Source organism: Psammomys obesus, unplaced genomic scaffold (genome assembly GCF_907164565.1).
Source record: "Psammomys obesus unplaced genomic scaffold, mPsaObe1.curated_primary_1811, whole genome shotgun sequence".
In the NCBI taxonomy this organism is placed as follows: Eukaryota; Metazoa; Chordata; class Mammalia; order Rodentia; family Muridae; genus Psammomys; species Psammomys obesus.
In genome coordinates, this window is record NW_026585895.1 from 24785998 (window position 1) to 24809420 (window position 23423).

Consider the following 23423-nt stretch of genomic DNA (forward strand, 5'->3'; position numbering starts at 1 on the left):
TATTATTATTATTATTATTATTATTATTATTATTATTATTATTATTATTATTTGCTGCAGCCTATGAGTGCAGCCTCAGCCCTTCTACCAAAGCTTTCCTAGTTCACACAGAGTGGGTTGGTAAATGGGCTAAAGTCGGAGGGCCATGTACCAGTATCCAAGCTTTCCCACTGGGGAGGGGTGAGGGGAAAATGTGATGAAGTAGCAGTGAAAGATGGTGACATGATAGCAACCTGTGCCTGGGTCTTTTGTCTGGCCCTGATAGTTGATTTTCCAGAGCAAACGTGCCAGAAGTCCACCTTTTAAAACAATGATGTCACGGGGGAGATAAACAGCTCCTGTGACCGTGAAAGAAAATGGCACAGTAATACTTGGATGAACAACAGAGTTGCTGGGTTGCAGAGCTGTGGATGGCTCATTTAGTATGTGTGTTGGCAGCCGGGAACTGCATGATGAAAAGGAGGCTGCAGCCGTGGCTTAGAAGAGAGAGAGACCTGCATGGTTGCTGAAAGCCGCAGCCAGAAGTTCCAGCAACAGCAGCAGCAGCAGCAGCAGCAGCAGCAGCAGAGAGAACAGAATGCTGCAGAAAAATCAAGGAAGGCAAGCTATGAAGGAGGGATGCCTGCAGGTGGAGGTGAGAGCAAGGTCATGAGATCTGCCACAAGGAGAGAAAGAGCTCTCTTAGGAGAATGGCTCCCATCGGGTCTCTGAAGACCAAGACAGAAAGATACCTAGGATTCACAAGCCTGCCATGTTCCCTGGGGGCCAAGAGATAACTTTTCTAAAAAGAGCTCATGGTCATCACCACTCTTACACCTGGTGGTGGCCTCTTGGCTCAGCATCTTACATTTGACTATACCGGGTATCAGAATCTGCTCATTTGCATATTAGCAGATCTATGAGTCAAGTGGTCACTTGTTTCCACAATAAAGAAACCCCAGAAGGCCCATCCTGGAGCAGAAATCTTCTGCATTGCTGCTCAAGCAAGGTCAAACTGCCCCACTCGCGCTGATTTGTTTAGAGGAAAGCAGGCTGTGGTTTCTCTGAAAGCCAGCACTCGGATGTGCTTGTAAATTGTGTGGGGATAGAAAGATGGTTAAAGGGCTTGCTCTGCATACCTAACTAAATGCCTACCAAGTGTACCGAGACTGGCCAGTGCTTCTAGTCTCAGAAAGCAGAGAAAGGGTTTTCCCCAGAGCAAGCTAGCCAGCAGAATTAGCCATGTCATTGAGCTCAGGGTTTGGTTGAGGTAGAGGAGCAAAATGAGGATGATTCCTGACCTCCGGCTTCCACAAGATATGCACACTCGTACACATGCGCACGCACACATGCGCACATGCATGTAAATAGTGGGAAAACTAAACAGCACGAGAAAGGACTAGTACAGAAATTGTCATGTACACATGTCCTGAGGTGGCAGCGGTTAGGAATAGCGTTTCTGCAATTAATGTCCTTAAGAACGCCCTTTTACTCCAAAGCGCATTCTCAGAAATGTTAACGCATGCGCAGTGTTTGTAACACGCATATGAGAATATGTAAAGACAAATGTTAGAATTCAGGGTTGTTTTCTCAAGTGTTCATTGTCTGGAGAACACTCCCCTGGTGTGCTGCTGACATCACTGATCACTCCTCTCGGGTCTTCTCCCCTAACTTTAAACTTTGATCTCTTTCTCCCTGTGTCTATGCCCGATGTGTCTCATCTACCCTATTGGCTTCAAATGCCAGCGTTACACCTTTAACATACAAGTTCACTCCTCCAGTCCAAACCCTTCATCTGTGCCTTCAACTGCCTGCTTACCTGACCTCTATTTGCATGTCTCTGCCGCCAAATCCTCACCTGAACGCACCTGTCCCCGCTTCGATAAGCTCCCTTTTGTCTCTTTAGGGTCTGTCTTTCCCTAAAACTCACATTGAGCTGTCAGCAATTCTTACTGGGTTTCTATTTTCAGCTGTGCAGAGTCTAACTGTATCTCACAGCCCTGTGCCATCACCTTGGCCCTTCGCCTTGCTAGATGGCTGCCCTATCCTTCTTATTCCTCTTCTTGCTTCTGCTCTGGCCCGGTTAGCATCTTCCCAAGTCAGCATCCAGAGAGAGTCTACAGAAACTTCTCCAGTACCTTCCAGTTTCCAGACAGAAAGCTGAAGTTTTAGCAGTGGTGCGGGCAACGTGCCCCACCCCCCCACCTCTCTCACCACCCCTCCCCGCACTTCTCCCTGCCTGTTCCTGAAGCGCACCTGCGCGCTCCTGATATATTTAGCTTTACATTTACACCTTCCAGAATGCGCTTCCCAGGTTTCCATGTGGCCTTTCCCAAATGGCACCTTCTCCTCCTACCTTTTCCTGACCACGTTAATTAAAATTATGACTGATAGACTATTTTAGGAATCTCTCATTTGCATCTTGTCTCAATAGTTTCAATTATGATAGAAAAAAGGCAGCCACTACCAAGACAGAGAACAATGGACTTGCAGTTGAGTGCAAGCTATGTCAGCTGCCAGCAGATGACCTTGGAATTTTGGTTTTTGAGCTTTCTTTCCTCATAGCCATGGTAAGAACAATGTCCTACCTGCTATTATGAGATTATGTATATTATAAATAACTTAAGGCATGCATTTAATACAAAATATAAATTACCTGGGCCCCCTTTCCTTCTTCTGAAGAGTGAACGTAAGATGTCTTTGTGGACAAGGGGAGGGGACCCTTGTTAGTCACAAGAAACTTACCTTTCAGACCACAGAGTCCACACATGGCTGCGAACACCGTCGATTCCATTTCGATGTTCCTGACTCCAGCTTTGTACGCTCTCTTCAAGTAGTCTAGCTTTTTTTCTCTTGAAAAGGAACACAATGCTCCATCGAGGCGACCTTGGCCTGAAAGAGGATGGAGTGATTTAGTGGCCAACGTCTCACCTCGGCGGCAGTCGCTCTGCACCTGTCCCTGCATCTTGCGTGAGCCTCCTCCGAAGAACTCACTTGGCTGCAGACTCTTTCCGCCAAAGGGCTAAAGACAGTAGCCGTACCTGGCTAAAATTGCACACACAGGGCAGAGGGTATGTACAGGGCTGTCCCGGTTCTGAAGGGCAATGGAGACATCAGGAACGGGGTGAAGGGTCTACTGAGAAAGTTGTCTTTGGAGGAGGACCTTAAGCTGCCCCAGTGACAGGGGGACAAGCCAGGTGGAGACACTGGAGGAAAAGAGGTTTCATACCTCAATGATACTCCTGAGGTAAAGGGTTTGGACACTGCTTCTCTCCATATGACCACCATGGCCAGACATAGGCAACAGGTATGTCCTTGGTTCTCCACACACCTCTCCAGCTTCATGCTATCCCTTCACTCTAATTTTCATGTTCAGATTGTTCCTATGATTTCCGGCTTGCTTAATTTCACCAGGTTGACAGTGGAGGACACTCTGATGTTACCCCTTCACCATGAGGGCATTCCAACCTTTTCTACCCAGCAATGCCCAGATGGAAGCTGGTTGCCATTACTTAAACAGTCTTCCCGAAGTCCTTCAGCCCTTCCTCGCCTTTGCCCCTGTTCTCCGTGGCTTCCATCCTGGCAGTCAGGTTGTCCTTCTTCCTTCTCTTCTCTTCAGTGTTGCCTGTCAACACTTCTGTGTTATTTAGGCTGAGTCAAACCCAGATGGCCCAGTAGCCATAGGTAATGTGATGGCAAGGGTCTGCCTGGGCATATAGGAGTTGCCTCACTTCACCCACAGTATAAGCAGCCCCCAGATGTGAGCCAGAGCTTTCCAGGGCTGTCACATATATATTATTCTGTACTTTTTTCATGCTACTTTATGTAATAACAGAAATCCAGAAATCTGGATTTTCACATGGAAAGCTCTAGAAATTACAAATGTTGGCAAAGTGCTTCACATTTGAAAGGGTAGCTCACAGGCCAATGGAAACACTGACTCCACCGGGTTCTGCTAATGAGCTGTGACTTAAACGCCTGCGTGGGTGATCCCCTAATGGAAAGGCCTAACAACCAATGTTCTAGAATGGTCTCAACCTGTCCATCTACCACCCTGCTTGTTATATAAATACCTGGACAAACAGAATACGACCTATCTCCTTTTAAAGTAACAGGTAAACTTTAATCTAGAGAAAGGTAAAAGAAGTTGGTAATGAAATCTCAAGATTAACTATGATTGTCATATGAACAATAACTACAGCACAAGATTGCTGAAAGCCCAGCATGCAATGGTATCAAGGCAACGTAGACACATCTAATGAGCAGAGTCTATCTTTGGAGGTTACCTTGTTTTGTTTTCTTTTTGCCTTGCCCCTCTTCTCTCACCTCAAGAGCTGCTGTTTGGCAGTGACCTTCAATTTAGCTCTAAACTCGGTATGGAGACCACTGACTCTTGGCTGTGGGACAAAAGCCCCTCTCTAAGACCACGGCATCCCCAAAGGATCTGTCTAATTAAGCATTTCTCTCTGCTTCCTGGTCTTTCTTGCCTGGGGCTCAGGGGAATGACAAAAGCATAGAGGCAGCATATTCCTCTTTCTTAAAGTCAGCAATCTAAGTAAAAGTCATGAGCAGAGAGAAGATGCTGTCAATATCACTAATTGCATTTTAGTATTCAAATTGATATAGGATTAAACCCATTCTCAATATAAACTCATTCTGCATGTTCCTCGGATGCTTATTAAGCCCTTATGTTGTTATGCTTTAGTAAGTAAAAAGCCTATTTGCTTTCCCCTTGCAAATCCACACTATTAATTTGCTAGTGTGCAGTTTTAATATAAGTTGTGGGCTTGTATAACAAGCTGCTGGTGTTTTCATACCTCCTTCATGGCGGGTAGATGATTCTCACCTTCATAAAAATCATAGGTACACATCGTGTGGCCGATGAGGGTTGGAAAATTGGGGATTTCTCTGCTACAGTTGAACAAATCGTTAGCCAGTTCCTTGTCAAGTTCAGTGCTTCGGGTGACCACGTTGTCCAAGATGACCTGCTCAAACCGAGGCTTGAAGAAGGAGTCTACAGCTGTATCTGTTATTACCACAGACCCTGGGGCAATGCCTGCCAGATGGAATAAGTAAGAGATCCCAAAAGATTGCTTCAAGTTGATGTAGTGTGGCACCTATTCCATCAACAGTAATTAATGCTGTTTGTTAATGATTTCCCTGTTTTCATCTATAAAAATATTTTTTTTTCCCTAAGTGCAACCAAATAACCTTTAGAACAGGCATTTTCATTGGCTGTCTTTCCAGATCTGCATTTACAATGTGGTGAGGTTTAGATTGCAAGACAAACATGACTCTTGGACATGCAAATTAGTGTCAGCCTTCAGGCTCAAATTTGAATAAATTAGGTCAGGAATAAAGTAAACGAGCCTGCCAGCAAGTAGCTTTTATAAAGTGATGTGACTACTTGATATTTAATCTTCCTACAAACTCCTCGATTACTATAATTTCTTGGCAGCTTTCCTCCCTCTTCCTTCAGATTCTTATCACACACCCTTCCTTTTTTCCCCGGACTCCATGCAAATTAGGCATCTTGGCTGACCTTCCCTTGCTGTAAAGCTTGGCTTGCTCAAGGGGCCTGGGCCCACTAAGATGCCATTTTCTGCCACTCTTACTCTCCCTGCCTGAGTGTGTGCTTGTCCTCCCAACTCCCTTTCATCACAATAATGTCAGCTCTCCTCAGGTGTCAGCTGGAGTCACTCCCTTCCAAAAGTCTGAGCCATGGAAGGAGAACCAAAGAAATGAGCATAAATAAGTAAAAGGTAACACAGATGAGTTACAGTGGGGCCTTCTGGGACTCACCTTTTGATCTAGCCTGATTTCTACTGACAGCCCACATAAGAAGATATATCTAGATGGTACCCTGGACAGTCTCTCTCCTAACACTCATCACACTTATTCTCTTTCTTTTTTTTTTTTATTTTATTTTTCTTATTAGTTACATTTTGTTAACTCTGTGTCCCAGCTGTATCCCGCTCTCTCATTCCCTCACCCCACACTCCCTCCCTGGTCTCCTCCCTGCCCCTTTCCAAGTCCACTGAGAGGGGAGGACCTCCTTCCCCTTCATTTGACCCTGTTTTATCAGGTATCTTCCTGGGTGGCTGTACACTTATTTTCTAACTGTCTTTTGTTTGTCTACCTCTCTGATGGAACCCAAGCTATATAAAGGTAAGAACAGCGTCACTTCACTGCTTTCCCCAGGTCTGAGGCTTCACCCATCACATCAGAAGAATTCAACAGAAATCTGGCCAGTGAGTACATGCTTCTGTCAAGATACCACAGAACACAGGTCTGCAAACTCTGGTCCACAGGCCACAGGCCACCTGCCTTAGTGAATAAAGCTTTTTGCTGCAACATGATTACGCGTTGGTTTATGAACTGCCCTTGCTGTATCTGAGCTGTGATGGGGCACTAAGAAGCAGCAACAGAAAGTGCACCGTTTGCAAAGCGCCGAACTTCTATTACCTGGCACTTTACAGGATAAAAATTTAACAACCCTGGCTAGGGAGTGCAGACGTCATGGGTTAATACACAGTCCAATAGACCAAATTAGAGTTAATTACAGAACACTTTAAATTTCTAGAGATTGAAGGTGGCTGTCCTAGTTTAATTTCTGTTGTTGTGATAAAACACCCTGACAAAAGCAGGGAGACCAGGTTGATGTGGTTTACAATTCCAGCTCACAGTCCACCACTATGGGGAAGTTAAGGCGGGAACTAGAAGTAGCCAGTCTCATCTACAGTCAAGAGCAGAGAAAAAAAAAATTGCACATGTACCTCCTCGTTTCTTGGGCTCAACTGCATTTCCTTACTCTTACACAAGTCAGGGCCCCCTGCCTACATCAGTGAATTTAATTATGAAATCGCCACACCCACAGGCTGATCCAAGGTAGGTAATCTCTCCCCGAGACCCTTCCCAGGGGATGCTAGGTTGTGTCAAGTCGACAGTTGAAGCTACCCATCACAATAGCCTCTGAAGATACATCTCTGCTTGGTCAGAAGCAAGAGGCTACTTGCCTTTTTCAGAGTACCCTAAGACATTGAGAAGGAAGTTGAAGATGTGTTTTCCTCATGCTGTCCTAACGTGTAGAAGTTGTGCTCAACTGGGTTTCCCTACCCTTACACAATTCAGCTGCCTAAAGAATGGTCATGCCCACATCAATGAATTCAATTAAGACAAGTTCCAAACAGATGTACCCATACATAAACCCTTAACATCGAAGCAGTTATAACATAGTTTCTCTAAGACAAAAGTGCTTTTTAACTGTGTACCTTTCCCTTATCAAGGTATTTGCTCAGTTAAGGAATGATCATGTCAGCAAGAAAATAAGTAACAGCTGTATTTTCCATCTTCAAATATAGTGTTGCTTCAAACAAAAAGCCATGAGCCTGTCTTAGTTATAGCATTCATAATGAAGAGGCAGCTCTGAAATGAAGCTGTTTGCACCAGTACAATAGTATAGTTTTGCGCCATTTACAGGCCTCTATCATGTTGTTACTCTCTTGTTGTAGTCTATACTGTGTTATCATGACACACAAGACCATGACCATGATTTGGATGGTCATTAGAGTGACTTGCTGGAGACTCATTCATATCCTGTGACAACCGCAGCAGTCAGGAGGACAGAACGTGTAGCTGTGAGCTCAGAAGGCAGATCACGGTATCCCACAAACCAAGAATTACAAGCAGCCTTAATAACATTGTCCATGTCTTTACCAGGCACATTGTTCCCTGAAACTGATTATTTGGGATGTTGTTGGATAAACTACCCCATGTCCAACACCTCATCCTCCTTCCCATTTGGAAGAACACCCACAGTGGGTTTTTGTTGTTTGTTGGGTTTTTGTTTGTTTGTTTTTGTCTACATATGAAGGGCTTTGTATGGCTTTGTTCTTGGAATATAGCTTCAGACAGGCTGTGGTCCTTTTTAACTTGCCTGATCTTACTCAGAGCCATCCATCTGGGAACCATGCCACTTCTCTAGTACTTTGAGGAATTTTTTTTTTGTTGAGATCACCTCTTGCTCCAAAATGCTTATGAGCAATTCTAGAGGATATGTCTTTTTAAAAGCTCACCCCCTTTTAAGTAACCCTGTAGTCCTGTCACTCTGTGGAAACCAACCATTTCCATTTATAACAGTGATGTGCATTTCCATGCGACAAGATTACCCTGACAAGAGCTGCTCCTTAAGAGACAATTGAAGGGAGGCAAGGAGGATGAAGTTAGGTAGCCATTGGACTTTTCCTAAAAGAAAGCCCACATGGTCCTTTTTGTTAGGTAGCTGAGAAAAGACACAGCCAAGGAAAGAGCTAAAACCACTGAGATGAGCCAAAAAACAATATTTTGCTAGCAACTATAAGGACTGATACTTAGTAGATAAAACAAGCAAATGCTTGAAATTCTCTGAACACCCTCATTCCTGTCACATACAGTTTCCCAGGATCAAGTCTACTCTTCCCATGTGCTGAGTAGGGTTTGTCAACTGGATTCAAACTAAAGTCACCTGGAAAGAGGGAACCTTGAATGAGGAACTGCATAAGAACAGCCTAGCAGCATTCCTCCGCCTCTGCTTCAGGTCCTGCCTCCTGGTTCCTGCCTTATGTTCTTCCCTTGCCTTTCCTCGATAATTGGCTGTGAGCTATTAGTCTTTTAAGCCCTGTTCTGCCCATGTTAATTTTGGTCAGGGTCTTTTGACAAAACAAAACAAAAAACAAGAGAAAAACTAGAACACACCATAAAATCATACTTTCTAATAAATCAACGTTTTTGTTTAAACATCTTTGAACAACAGTGGAATCTCTGTCTCTCTCTCTCTGTCACACACACACACACACACACACACACACACGGAGGGGGGTGCGGATTTAAGCCTCCCCTTACTTTGCAGCCTGTGTGTGTTTCTGTTGGGCTCTAAGTATGCTGGCGCGCTTTGAATTAACACAGGGATATACGAAGGATCACTCAGCCGTAATGCTAGAAATCAATCCGTCTCACCAATGCCCCCTGACGTTCCAATCCTGATGATGGTAACGTCACAGCAGCGTGCGTGGTGGAGTAGTTTGATGAGTTCGTGGAGCATAATGGAAATGGAGGGGATGCCCATCCCGTGCTGTTGGGAGAGAGAGGAGAGTCGTTATATATCTCATACACGCGTAAGTGAGCAGGACGCATTTTTTTTTCTCCCTTACAAGTTAACAGCCCATGTATAAATTTGCATAATCATTAAGACTGTGCCAGTGCTGGGGAAAGCACAAGCCATCTCTAAGTGATGCCTACATGGCATGCTGATGGATGTGCCCATCTGCGAGGACTAGAGAGAGGCATCCTACTGCCAGCTAAACCGGTGGGATGGCAGAAAGTGCCAGGGCATCGTCAGTTCTCATTGCACTGTGGGGTTCTTTCCAGTGAACTTATGTGAAGAGGGTCACTCCCCCATATATAACTGACATGAAACTGAGGATAATTTTGGCTGCCATTTCAGCATTCTTACTTCACCCTAGTGAGAAAATTAGTAAACCAATTTTATTGTTCAAATGTAGCTTTGATCACTTGCTGTTAAAGCCATGTGAGTTTAGAATGACTCTAAGAAAGAAATGTGGCTTCAATTCCCACTCGAGAGTTTGAAACTTATGCTGAACATATGAATAAGTTTAGATGGTCATGGAGCATGGCCACAGTCTTGTGTAATTCAGCGTTTATGTCAAAACAATCACAGTCACTGGGCTAGGGGTCAGAAAAGACAAGCTAAAGGATTTAGTCATTTCTGGTGGTTCTGTCACATCTAACAAATCTTGGGAAATATCTCCCATGCTGTGCCTTGAGCTTTATTGGTGGCTACTTTACTTCTACCATGGCGGCAAAGCCTGTGTACTGATCCGTGCCACAGAGACTTTGGAACACCACTAGATCTGTTGCCCTGATGCTCTCAAACAGAGCTCCTTCTCCTTCCCATCACCAAGACTATTGAAAACTGTGGGCATTGGGGTCACCAGTTTTTGCTCTCATCCAATACACCCTGATTTTTTAAAGCTTCATGAGCCTTCTGGATCCAGGAGTCAAGTCTGTATTGATGTGTGTGGCCTTGGCGCACTCTACAAATGAATGAACAAACTACCATTTGCTTCAACTGTTAATTAGAGGATGGGTTACTATTTCACCAGTTTCCTTCAAAGTCAGCCATTTGTTAATGTTAGGATCAGCACTTAGTTCTCAATATGATGATAAAACTGCAAATAGTCTAAGTGGCTAGCCTTGACCATTTAGCTCACGTTCCTTGACAGGACAGCAGGATCACCTCTGGCTTCGTCTTATGATGAAGCCTTTCATTACATTTCACTTTTGGGGTAAGTGCTACTTTTTTTCTTTCTCCATTTGCTGTACAAAATAGAACAAATAAGTATAGTTTGAAGGATTTTAACTGAAAAGTTAATAGAACAACATCAGGGGACAGTTAGCTTCTAATGTAGATAGTCTATGATTTTTTTTTATTATTGAACGAACAAATTAATAATGAATGACAGGTTTCAGGCACTCTTGGCCTAGAAGGGAGATGAATTTCACTGCCTCAATGGTACTACCTATTTTCTTTTCTTACCCCATGTTCCCAGCTCCCATCACATTCCACCACTGAGGAATCTGAGTGATTTGAGGGGTCAAATGTCCCCTAATACAGAGGGCATTTACAACTGAGCTCTTCAGAATTGTCACATCTAGGCAGGTCTTACTTCTTATCCCCTGCTTATGCCCCTTGAGAGGACTACCAAATCCAAATACATGCTGGACTTGGATTTTTTGCTTCAGAAGACAGCCATGAGCAGAGGGCTGAGCTGGGCAGAGTTGGGTGGCTGTGTACAGACACCCTCCTAAGCCCTTGTTGCTAGTGGGAACTGCTCAGAGACTCATTCTGCTTCCATTTCATCTTTACACAGACTGCGTCCAGGAAAGCCTTCAGATTCTAATTGAGGAGAGCACGTCACAGGGGCTCTGTGGAAATGCACTTGCTGCTTTTCAGGAAGTTCATTCGTATTAAATTCTAACAATCCTGAGAACTGGCCTCTATGATAGCTCAATGTTCCTAAAGCTGAATAAAGGACGAAGGAAAGGAAACGGCTGGGGAAAGGAGCATGTCAGTCAGTTAGAAGAGGGAAGAGCCTTGGAGACTTTTGCCCTTACCTCCAATAGTTAAACAGTGAGTTTAAGGGCAGGGAGTGGCCCTGCATGCTTTGGCCTGCCCTGAAAACTTTTTCTAGAGGTTGTGTCAACCTCTTCACTCACATTCCTTGTGTAGGCGGGCAAGGCAGAGTGGGGAGAGAACTGTGTTCGGATGGCCCCAGTTTGGTGTGTCCATCCTGCAAAGGCTAGCCGGCCCCCGGCCATCCTGAACTTACACTGATGGAGAGTACAGGGCCTGTTTTGAACATGCAATATCGGTCTGTTCCCGCACAGATGTCTTCAATGTCTTCTCCATCTCCCTCCAGCCCGAGTTCCTTGTGCATAAACAGTGCAAACGCTTTCATTCTGTTGGGGCTCCCACCCACGCAGACAAACTGTCAATAAAAACAAACAGGTGACTACAACTGTCCACACGATAAGAGCTCGGGTCAGCAGTCAGTCAACGGCGCTGTTCTGTAGCACTTCTGACTGTGTAGGTGTCCTGGATGGTGTTCAAAATTTTGCTCATTTACACCATTAACCTGGAAGAAGATGACTAGGTGCCATGAGTTATGCACTAAATTAGTGAAGAAAAGTGTTGACATTGTTCAAGGAGATATTTCTTGGTGGTTTTATTTAAAACTTTCCTGTGATAACTTTAAGCTTTAAAGGACTTAGCTTGGGACCTTTCTGCTCTTCACTGAGGAAAACGAAATCACCATGGAACAAAGGTTGTTACTCTAAGTTCAGAATCTGACTGCAGTATTTCACCTATCCCACTAATTTGTTTTAGTATTTATCTTTTTCTCTGACTTTAGGGCAGATATTGCAGTCAAAGGTTGTTATGTCTAATCAAATATGGCGAGAAATGGTAGTTAAGCATGCCTACTGCCAATTATCATCATACATGCCTTCAACAGCATTCTGAGGTAGAGACGGGGGATTGTGAGTTTCCGAGAAGCCTGGACTACATAGTGAATTTGATGTGGGACGAGACTGCATAGTGAGACTCTGATTCAAAGGAAAAATCATGATTGCTTGTGTCACAACATGTTAGGAATACATAAACCCCAAGGATGGGAGGATATGCCAGAGAGAGGGGAGCCGAGTGGCCTGTTGCTGGTCTACCTGAGAAGGCATCCAGGGAGCCACCAAGCAGGGGTCAGGGACAGAGGATGAGCAAACATTCTAAAGGCCAGGACGAAGCAGAGTATGCAGGGGGTCGTCAGGCAGAAAGCCACTCAGAAACAAAAGCCACACAGAGCGGTGTCGAGTTGTGTAAGAGATGTGGTATATGTAGTGTAGGAGGTTTGGGATGGTATCTGTGGTGTGGTGTATGTGGGATAGCGTATGTGATGTGGTGTATGTGGCGTGTTATATGTGGTGTGATGTATGTGGTATATACTCTGTGACGCATGCGTTGAAAGCCCAGAAAGCAGAAGCCGAGGACTGCTGGGCAGCTGCCCTTTGAATGCAGGCATATTTGGCTTTGAGCGCTAGCTTATCACTGATCAAGTAACTTGTTCGGCAATACACACAACCTTTATACTCCTCAGACCACCATCTCCGGTGCTCTCAGGTTCAGTTAGAATGAAGTGGGATGGACTATGGCAAAAGAGCAGACGTGGAGCCTGGCAGCTTCTCAGCGTCCATAAACCCGAACTTCTACTGTCACATAACTCCCCCGTGGTCTGCATCTTGAGCTCACATCTCTCCACTGCAGAATTCAGTAAAAGTGAAGCTGACTTGAGTTTTCCGGGAGGGAAAAAGACAGTAGTGGTGCCTGGCTGATGTGTGCTGCAGGAAGCAGAGGATCCGAGGAAGGCTAGCAATGACCTTTGCAGGGCTGTCACGCAAAGGATCACCAGAAGCATTGGGTGGTTCGGCCCCCTGATTCGTCCTGTTTTCGTTTAACAATAGTTCCTGGGCAGCATGACTGTATAATCATCTCCAATCATAGGGCACAATTTTTCTTCTGGTCTGGGCACTCTGCTTCTCATCCCCTCACTGCTGTCTTCTCTGGAATGTCCTGGGGGATTTCCTAACAGGGCCTTAAGGTAGTAATGAACAATGAGAGGCAACCACGAAGGCTAGGGACAAGAGGGCAAGGCGGGCCATTGTTTAAGGTGAGCTGCAGTTACTATGGATCACTCATGAACTTTGCTCCTCTCTTGCTATAAGTAGCTACACACGTTCTTCTTATGGATAGGTCAAGGTCTAAATACAAGGAATCACCTTTTTATACACAAAACACAGTAGTTTGAAAAATAACCTCAGTGTGTGGTGCCACTGCAACTAAATTACAATCATTCAGGTTGACCGTAGAACCGAAACAGATGTTAGCCTGGTTTGCGGTTTGTGTTCCACTTTGAACGGTAGACATTGAAGTAATCAGCAGGAATGCCTGCAGATTTCCGGAGACACGCAGACGACATGCGTGGCCAGAAGCAGCTGAGTTCCTGACGCTTACTCTAAAATCAGACTCACTAAGCATCACCTGCAGACACCACGGCCAGCCTGCTTTAATAAGCAGCAAAACACGGCTGAAGACCACCAGCCAACGCTGGCCTCCAGCGGCACTGACTGTTATTTACGTTCCAAACAAAATGATCTTTTATCAAAGAAGGCAGAAATGCATGGGGCAGGAAAAAGAAGCATTATAAAAATATGTTCAGGATTTCGCCTAATGACTTCCAGAACAAACTCACTTTCAAACATCCCCAGTAGCTTAAAAGATTTTGCCATGTTGCATTAATTTACAACATAAATGCAGTTTATGAATTTTGTGTAGCAAGGACAATTTAAGTGCATATTATGAAGTCTTATGAAGCAATGATCTTCCATGTTACTTAAAATTCTGAATACACTATGCATTCCAGAAACATGGCCCAGAGCCTCCTGAGCTGGAATTGATCTGAACGCCCCTGAAGATGAGCTTTCATGGCACTAGAAGGCACCATGCAAGCTTCTAAAAGAGGGATGCAACCAACAGTCAGTCCTCTGTAGCTGTCATGCCTATGAAACACATTAATAACCAGAATGGCGTGGTAACCCGAAGGGTGCAATAATGGCACACATGCACTGGTAGTGACCAACACCTCTTTAATTGGACTTCAGACCCACTCAACAACAGTGAAAGCATTCGTGGTACCTAGCTAACTACTCAGAGCTAAGCAAGCCATGGTTATTGGAGGAGAATCTACAACCACTAATTTACTAAACCAGCACAGTCCCTAACAGCACTCTATAGACATTTTTGTCCCTAAAGCCACAGGTAGATGTGATCTTTACCACCTCCTGCACCCCATCAAGAAAACTTTTTGCAACAGACTGAGACCTTTACAGGAAACCACAAAAGGCAGAGTTGTGAAGGCCAGTCTCAGTGGATCTCATCTACAACGCATAAGGCTCAGGGAACATTGTGGAAGAGGAAGGGGAAGACAGTAAGAGCCAGAGGACCAGGGAGTTTGTTGGAAGACTGTGTTTCCTAGCAACATCAGAAGCTGCACTAATAACATCTCAACAACACAACTGCCCAAGTGTGAGCTGAATAAGAATAGCACCAACGGGCATGCAAAACTGGATGGAGAAAGCCCATGAGGCTTCAGTCCTATGCTAAATAGTCAGTCCTGAAAATATATGAACAAAAAGCAACTTTGTATGGAGTGAACCAGATAGCATTTAGGATAGATATGTATATGCATATATTCATGCAATAGCAGTTAGTGAAAAAAGATGCCATGAATTTGAAGAGGTGTGGGGAGGGGTATTTGAGAGGATTTGGAGAGAAAATAATTAAGGGGGAAGTGTAATTGTATTATGATCTCAAAAATGAAAAAACATTTAAATAATTGCTTAGATGAATTGGACTGTACCAGTTAGTGATTTTATGAAAGAAATCTGTGAAGACATGACACAATATATATTTGCATGTTGAATTTGAAAAACATCTTTCCAGCACCTCTATCACATTTTTCAATTGTTTTCATCTCCAGTGAGTATGGCAGAAACTAATGAGTTACATGCCGAGACTATTTCCTCTTCTGTCTGGGTTCACAGCTAATTCTAACTTCCCAGGTTCCTTTCCAAGTAGACAAGGCCATAATGCCTGAGTTCCAGCCACTAGACTATGAGCAAAAAGTAATGTGTTCCATTTCTAGCCTAGTTCACAGACAAACCCCCCACGCCCATCCCACAAGGAAGACATATTGTACATTACTTCTGCCATCTGCCAGGTGGAGGTCGACACTCAGGGAGATTTCCAGCCACAAATTGAAGGTTTCAAAGCAGCGAGATATAAGAGAACCAGGTCTCTGGGCCTCGCCTCTACCTGACCAGCCATCAGCCAGGCACAACTGCTTTATGTGTGTTAAGATCGAAAGGTTAGCCTACATTGTACTAAGCCACTGAAACTACGTAGTACCAAGTGGGAAAAATCCTTCAAAATAGAGGAAAGATACAAAGGAATAAGGCTAACTATCGGAATCAGCCAGATTTGTTTTTCTGTCTGTTTGTGTGTTTGTTTAAGACAGGATCCCTTGTACCCTTGGCTGGTCTTGGACTCACTATGAGGAGAAAGCCATGTGGCATGAGAAAGACACTCATGCCTACGTCTCCCATACGCTGTGATTGCAAGCACGCACCACCATACCTGGCTCAGGTCTAAACTGTATATCCCACCGTCTTCTCTCCCTTTGAAGGTAGTATTGATAATAATTATCGCCATCTTTTGTGGAGTAAGGTTGCATTTTTAGGCATTGGTGAGTTATGTCCCAGCTTTGTAGCCAGGATTGTTGACCTGAGACTTAACGGAGCCACGAAACCAGATCTACAATGTTCTCACTCTGAGATAAGAGAGTGCTGGATGAAGATACATTTCTGAAGACAAAATCTATTACAGCCAATTTGTATCTTCTGTTCCCAACATCCTGTTTCTGTTCTGATTATAATTCTGTTTGGATCCTAAATCTAAACACATTTTTGCATCCTACCCATCAAAATGGGGCTGTGGTTGGGGTTGCTCTCAGGGACAAAACTATTTGAAATGGAGGATGTCTGTCATTCAAGTGACTGTACTGGCGGGGGACAGTGGTTCTGAGATTGGATGGCGGCTCTGAGAAACAGTGTGGCAGAAGCACTGACAGGAATCCAGTCAGGGAGAGAAGTGGAAACATGAAGCTCCAATTTCTGGTCTAACAGAGATGAGACGATATGCACTCGTGTGTGTGTGTGTGTGTGTGTGTGTGTGTGTGTGTGTACACATGTGTGATTCTCATCTCCAAAACAAAGCTATCCATTCTGAGATTTACCAATAACGAGAAGAGTAACAAATGTAGTGTTAAAAATAAAAAGAACCAGCAACTGTTTCATCAGGGAAACCTAGGACTTAAGCTCAGCTCTTTCACTTACTGGCTGTGTTGTGCCTCTTACAGATACATAAATGTAGCAGGTGTGTTTTAACGATGCATATCCACTGAGCCCTAGTTTCTCCCTCTGTATAGGAAAGATACTATCTAGTTTCTAATGTAACCCAAGCCAGACTTTAACTCCTGACCTTCCTGCCTACGCCTCCCATGTTCTTTGACTACACAGCCATGTAGGCAGAAGAAAGGAAGGAAGAAGCCCTGCGCGGTGGGGACTGGGCAGGCTCAGATACAAAGAAGGCAGCCCATGAATGGTAGAGGGGAGACAGACACTTAGACATACAGATAAAAGGCTGCTCTGTATCAAAGCATCTCCCATCTCCGTCTTCTTAATGTACTAAATCTAGTGTACCTTCATTTGTTGATTACGGCAATCCTATTCCAAACAGTCATCCTTAGAAAAAGGTCTCGGGGAAATCACTGTGAGGCAAGCACCTCACACCTAACATTTCAATTCAGGTTCAATCCAGTTAATGAGTACCGAAGTTGACTTGATCAAGATTCTTGGAGCCTAAATATAAGACTCAGTATGAGACAGGGGTTATACTCAAAAGATGAAGAGGAAAAGAAAGGTAAGCTGCACAAAGGCTGGAAGCTGCAGTCTGGAGAGGAATAGGGACACAGGCTGTGCTGCTGCCTGGAAACCCACCCACACTCACATTTGCTCCTTCAGAGGAGGAGGGAGGAGGCAGCTGAGCACAGACTGACAATGGGCATCCTAGATGTACTTGCTTACTTACTTCCCTTCCTCCACCTTCCTTTCTTCTTCTACCTACACTCATCCTCCTCAACCACCTTCTTCACATGCCTCCTCATTTAATTTTTGGAGATTTCTGCCTTACTGTAATTCAGAATATGTCTGGTACAATAAGTAAGACCCCTAGGAACTGGACCTAGAAGATCTTGGTCTACATACCAGCTCTGCCATCCTGGAGTAACTTTATATAATTTATATAAACTATTCTTGACCCCATGAACAATGGTTTTCAAACAAAATGGAATAAAATGGGGAAACAGTAATAACATAATGTCAAACAGAAAAGATATGAGATAGCAAGTTGTATCATTAAAACTTCTTTCTTTTTTAATTTTTTTATTAATTATACCTTATTCACTTTGTATCCCCCTTGTAGCTCCCTCTCCCCTCCCCTCCCAATCCCTTCTTTCCTCCCCTTTCTCCATTCATGCCCCTCCCCAAGTCCACTGATAGGGGACATCTTCTTTTCCTTCCTTCTGATCCTAGTCTATCAAGTCTCATCAGGAGTGGCTGCATTGTCTTCCTCTGTGACCTGGTAAGGCTGCTCCCGCCTCAGGGGGAGGTGATCCAAGAGCAGCCCAATCAGTTCATGTCAGAGACAGTCCCTGTTCCCATTACGATGGAACCCACTTGGACACTGAACTTCCATGGACTACATCTGTGCAGGGGTTCTAGGTTATCTCCATGCATGGTCCTTAGTTGGAGTATGAGTCTCAGGAAAGACCGTGTGCTCAGATTTTTTGGTTCTGTTGCTCTCCTTGTGGACCTCCTGTCCTCTCCAGATCTTACTGTTTTCCACTTCTTTCATAAGATTCCCTGCACTCTGCCCAAAGGTTGGCCATAAGTCTCAGCATCTGCTTTGATATAAGACTTCTTTCTTTAAGATAGAGTCTCACCTATCCCAGGCTGGCCCTGAACTTGCTATGTAACCAAAGATGACCTTGAATGTGAACTTCTGATCCTCCTGCCTCAACTTCCCAAGTTCTGAGAGTGTTCACCACTATACCAGTCTATGCTGAGCTATAACCTTAGTCTTATTATAAACATTTAATACTTTTATTACAAAGGAATGGAAGATGCAGTATGAGGTTAATATACTCAAAACACATTATGTGTATGTAAGAAAATATCCTTACATAACCCAGTACCTTGTACAATGGATTTATACCTGTAGAAAAACGTGAATGAATAAATGAAATGGAAGAAGGTGAGTTGATAGTGCCTTGGTCTAGAAAGGAGGACTATAAGGTATATTTTAAAGGCAGAACGCTCTTGTTTATGTTTTCCTGATTTTAAATAAGGAGCAAGAATTGCTCTTAAAATTTATGTAGGTGATAAAAGAAATAACAATAATATAATTATCCCATTATTATTCCATAAACAATTTACTCATGAAATATTTCTTATAGGGTAGTAAAAATATTAATGATACAAAAAATGGACAATGGTCACTTTCAAGAAGAGAATAAGAGGGCATTGTTAGTCTTGAATTCTTTTATGATTTAAGAAGATGAGAATTAGTAAGCTTCAACAATAAATGTAGATGCTAAGTTGTGAACTAAATCTGTTAAGACATAATGAATTCTGAATACCCAACCATATTGTCAATAAAATTATATTATCTCCAGGGACACAGCGGCCAAGTAATCATGTTTGCATTGGATTTAGTTTGAAAACATCTATGTCTTGTTGGGGTGGAAATGATTGTTCACAATGCTCAATTCTAAATTAGAATGGCTTGATAGCTCATGACCTATATCTAGCCAAGGTGTGAAGCTTATTTTGAGGAAAATAAGAAAGAAAAATAGTAGAGAAAATAGAGTCATTTTTCTGAAATTCAAAATATTTTACCTTTACATCCCCAAACATTGCTGGTAGGTTGTGTGTTTTGGTTCCTAAATCCAAGTGATAGAGAATGTCTTCATCCATAGCATCCAGGTGAGGATTCTTAACATATACAGACCTTTTTCTGGGGATAAAAACACATACATGTTGTGAGAATTTTGGTTTCTCTAGAAACCCAGTTATGTTATGTGACATTTGTTGTTGTTGTTGTTTTAATATCAAGTGTGGGATATAGGGTTGCGTCAGACTGTCCACAGCTGCTAACTATGGTTTGCCTAATGCACCAGTAGGGGCATGATTTTTTGCCAGCTGCAGATAGTTTACATTTGGAATTCTGGGAACTCTTGGGAGGATATAAATGCTGGAACCTAGAGAGGGGGCAGGGAAGAGAAGAGAAGGAGAAGTAAAGGAGGAAGAGGAGGAGGAGGAGGAAGAGGATGGAGGAAGAGGAGAAGAAGAAGAGGCGAAAGAAGAAGAAGAAGAAGAAGAAGAAGAAGAAGAAGAAGAAGAAGAAGAAGACTGCTACTCCTCCCTGTGTGCTGCGCCTCCCTGCAGCTCCTGGATGCTGTTGTTGTGGTTTGATAAGAAGAAGTTGAAGATATCCTGACGACAGAGATTGGACTTGCTCCAAAAATCCTGGTGTCCCTAATCAGCAGAAAATAGCCTATGGAGGTCTACTCCCCTCTGCCCCTCTAACCTTCTGTCTCTCCTACGTGGTTGGGGTATTAGAAAGGATTGGGGTGGAGAAGGGTGGTAGACATAAGAACCCAAAGAAAATAACAAAAAATAAATATAGCACCAATACCTACACAAAGGAGATATCAAGCTATCTGGAGAGAAAGCACACCTGAGACAGGATAACAGACCACACCTATGACCACCACTAACACAGCTACTCCACACAAACCTCTCATAATTAAATCTGGTATAATGTGACCAATGTTTGTTTTACAATTTCTATGTACCACACTTAGAACTAAGCATGAAAACTATACCATACCAGGAAACTGATGAAATAAATACATTAGCTCATTTAATACCCTGATTGCTCCATTAGTAACATTAATAATCCAACTTACAAATGAAGACTTCAAGGCTCTTAGAAGTTGAGCACTCCCATGCAACCAGGAAATCTACAGGCACCTCTGCGCAGCTCACTCTGTCTCTAACTGCCACTCTCTTACTGTGAGGACCCGGCTCTCGGACCACCTTTGTTCCTGTTGCCTGATCAACTGGACATACACTTTCTGTGCAAGCATGAGCAAGCTAACTTTGACCTTCCATCCCCTCATCTGTGAAGCAGAGATGGTGAAAACCGCCACCTGGCAAGTTTATGAGCCTTAAATTTCCTAAGTGTAAGACATTAGGAATGTACAGTAACAAAGCATTTACCTTCCTGTCTGAGACTCAGCACCACACACACACACACACACACACACACAGAGTTTATAAAAGGCTTTATATACAATGATAGAATAAGTATCCCTTATCACTGTAGTTGGAATATCATGAGACTTTATTGAGGCCCACAGTGTGTTTGTGAACCTTCAATTCCTTTTCTTTTGGAGTACACTGCTAGGTTAAATCCCCAGTGACATAATGTCATCTGACTGAGTTTGGCCTAAGGGGATGTAGGAAGTGACTTGTCTATCTGTACTGCTTGACTCTGGGACACATAATCTCAGTGGCTGTACGGAACTGATACCCTCTTCACCCATCAGCCTGGTTTGCATTGATCAAGGAGCCACTGAGCTCAAACAGTATTTAGTGTCTGACCACTGAGAGGTTGCCAGTTGTGGTCGGTGAACTTGGAAATGATCCATGTTTCCATTAGAAGGTTCGGGTGAGAAGTAGACCTCAGAGGGCGGTGAGATGGAAGCAGAGAGATGAACAGGCTCCTGGGAATGTGAGTTGGGATGCATCAGAGACAAAGAACGAAGGACTAGGTACAAGCCAAGAGAAACAAGAGTTAGCTAACCAAGAAAAGAAATGCCTAAAATGAGACCCAAAGAATGGCTAAGGAGCTTAAAGAAAGTGGGGGTGATAGGAGAAGAGGTCTAGCCATAATAAGCACATAAGATAAAATATTCCAAACTACTGTCGTTAAAAAAATGAATCTTAGAAACAGAAGGTGAGATAAGATGAACCCTTCAGCAGGGCATGCTGATGCAAACATTTAATCGCAGCACTCAAGAGGCAGAGGCAGGATGTTATCTGTGAATTTGAGGGCAGCCTGATCTGTACTGCGAGTCCCGGGCCAGCCATACCTTCATACTGCAACCATGTCTCAAAAACTAAAACTAAAACTAAAAAACAAACAAAAAATCCCAATTACAATAACGAAACCCGAAACAAAACCAAACAAAAAGTGTTTTTTTTTTTTTTTTTGGTTTCCTTTTAAAGAATGCCTTTTATTTATTTATTTATTTGTTTGTTTATTTATTTATTTATTTATTTATTTATTTATTTATTTATTTTTATTTTTACTGGCATCAGAAGAAAGTGTGAGGGGATACAAAATGGATGGGTGGACAAAGATTGCCCCAGAGACGGAAAAATGGTGGGAAACCTAGAAGGTCTGCTTAGCGTCAGCTCATCGCTCCATTCCCCAGGATATTTCAGTGGCTCCTCACTTTCACCTGCATCCTGGAGCCAACATCCCACTTAAGGCCTGAACACAACACCCATGTTAACCATGCATGGCTGCCAAAGCCCTGCTCCTGCCCTGACTGCATCCTCCACCAGTAGCAACTGTATGATTGCATAGCAGTGTCTCACACGAGCCACTGAGGGGCTTCTCTGAGCACTGCATCTCCACCTCGCACTTCTTGGCTTCCTCCTCAACTTCGTCCATCTGCATCTGGGTGTATGTAGGTAAACAATTTAGGAATCCTGTGGTCTCTTTCATGTGCCAGCATTTCTTATGAGTAGCTATGAAGAACTGCCTGGATGGCTTTTCTTTCGGAAATGCAGGTTTAGTGCTCTCTCTCTCTCTCTCTCTCTCTCTGTATGTTTGTGACCCTGGTCTATAGAAACACCTTGAGTATCGGTACCTTTGAGAACCCCACCAGCCACGCTTCTTTTCTCCCTAGGGCCACTGGCCCTGCCCCATCACTGCAGTCCCAGCTAGGTGGCCCGTCCTTCCTTTTTCACTTGGCAAGTCTATGTAATAGAAGGCAGAGAGCTGCCTCTCAGGGGGGCCCTTCTTTCACTCTACTTTATACTTACAAAGCACACTCTTTACAGCCTACTCTGTTTATCATAATAGACTCCTTCATGCATCAGGGATAACAAATTATCTGTCCCAAACTACAGGGGTCAAGACACCGTACCAAGAGTCATCTGGAAACTCTTTGCTTCTCCCACTTCCTTCTAAATACTTTCAACCATCTCAACTAACCTCATATTATACATCCCTCCTGGCTCTCATCTGGCCTTAAAAAACCACCAAGGGGATTCAAAGGAAAAACACTGGCGACCAGGCCAAAATTAATTGGATGCTCAGGAAGTATTTTTTAAATTTTGACATCAAATGTGCCAGTTCCTGCTGCAAGCCTTTGCTCGTGAGCCACTCTTTCCGCTTCCCTTTCATTTTTTTTACTCATCAAAATCCTCTTCATTCCTTAAGACCAGCTAACACTGCATCTTCCAGGAGAGTCTTCTAAGCAGTCTTTATCCCTAATCAATATCTCTCCCCTCACTGTGCTCCTAAAGCATCTATGTTTGTGCTAATGCTGTTAAAATGGAGTTAATTTTCTGTCTCCTCAGAAAAACTGTAAATTCCTTGATGTAGGCTGTCAAATGCATCTTTCTTTAATCTCTAAGACTGAACAAATCCTATTTGTTAACCTAAGTTTAACTGTTCAGAAAGTGGAGCAAAATACTATTAGTGTTGTTTTTTCTTCCTCCTTAAAAACGTTAGAAGTAACAGGTTCCTAATTAGTTTGTGAGGCATACCTTCTTTTTTTGGTGGGGGGGAGAAAGAAAGAGTGGTCCATGATGCTGCTTATGGTCACTACTGCAGAACAAGCTTCTGCATCCCAAAGCAGGACAGGCATCCCACACCTCTTTGCTGCTGCTGGGAGGAACCCTCGTGCAGACAGCGCTGAGTGAAGCTTCACAGCAGCACAGCCCGGCTCAGGAAGCTGGCTGGAAAGGCAAACCACATTTCTGCCCCAGGACCACTGAATCAAAACCTGCATTCTAATAAAACCCCAGTGGTTCATATGCACACTAAAGTTCTGGAAACCCTGCCACTTACTTTCTCT

The 23423-nt window shown here is 43.6% G+C and overlaps 1 protein-coding gene across 3 annotated transcripts in view; it reads right to left on the reverse strand.

Annotated features, from left to right (window-relative positions):
- Positions 1 to 23423, reverse strand: part of Upp2 (uridine phosphorylase 2) — a 38112-nt gene that overhangs the window by 8885 nt on the left and 5804 nt on the right. For all 3 annotated transcript variants that reach the window (XM_055600124.1, XM_055600127.1, XM_055600126.1), the window contains exons 2-6: positions 19162 to 19279; positions 11367 to 11525; positions 8974 to 9088; positions 4826 to 5035; positions 2725 to 2871 (exon numbers count right to left, since the gene is read on the reverse strand). In XM_055600124.1, the coding sequence (XP_055456099.1) occupies positions 2725 to 2871; positions 4826 to 5035; positions 8974 to 9088; positions 11367 to 11525; positions 19162 to 19279 (749 nt within the window). The remainder of the gene's footprint in view (positions 1 to 2724; positions 2872 to 4825; positions 5036 to 8973; positions 9089 to 11366; positions 11526 to 19161; positions 19280 to 23423) is intronic.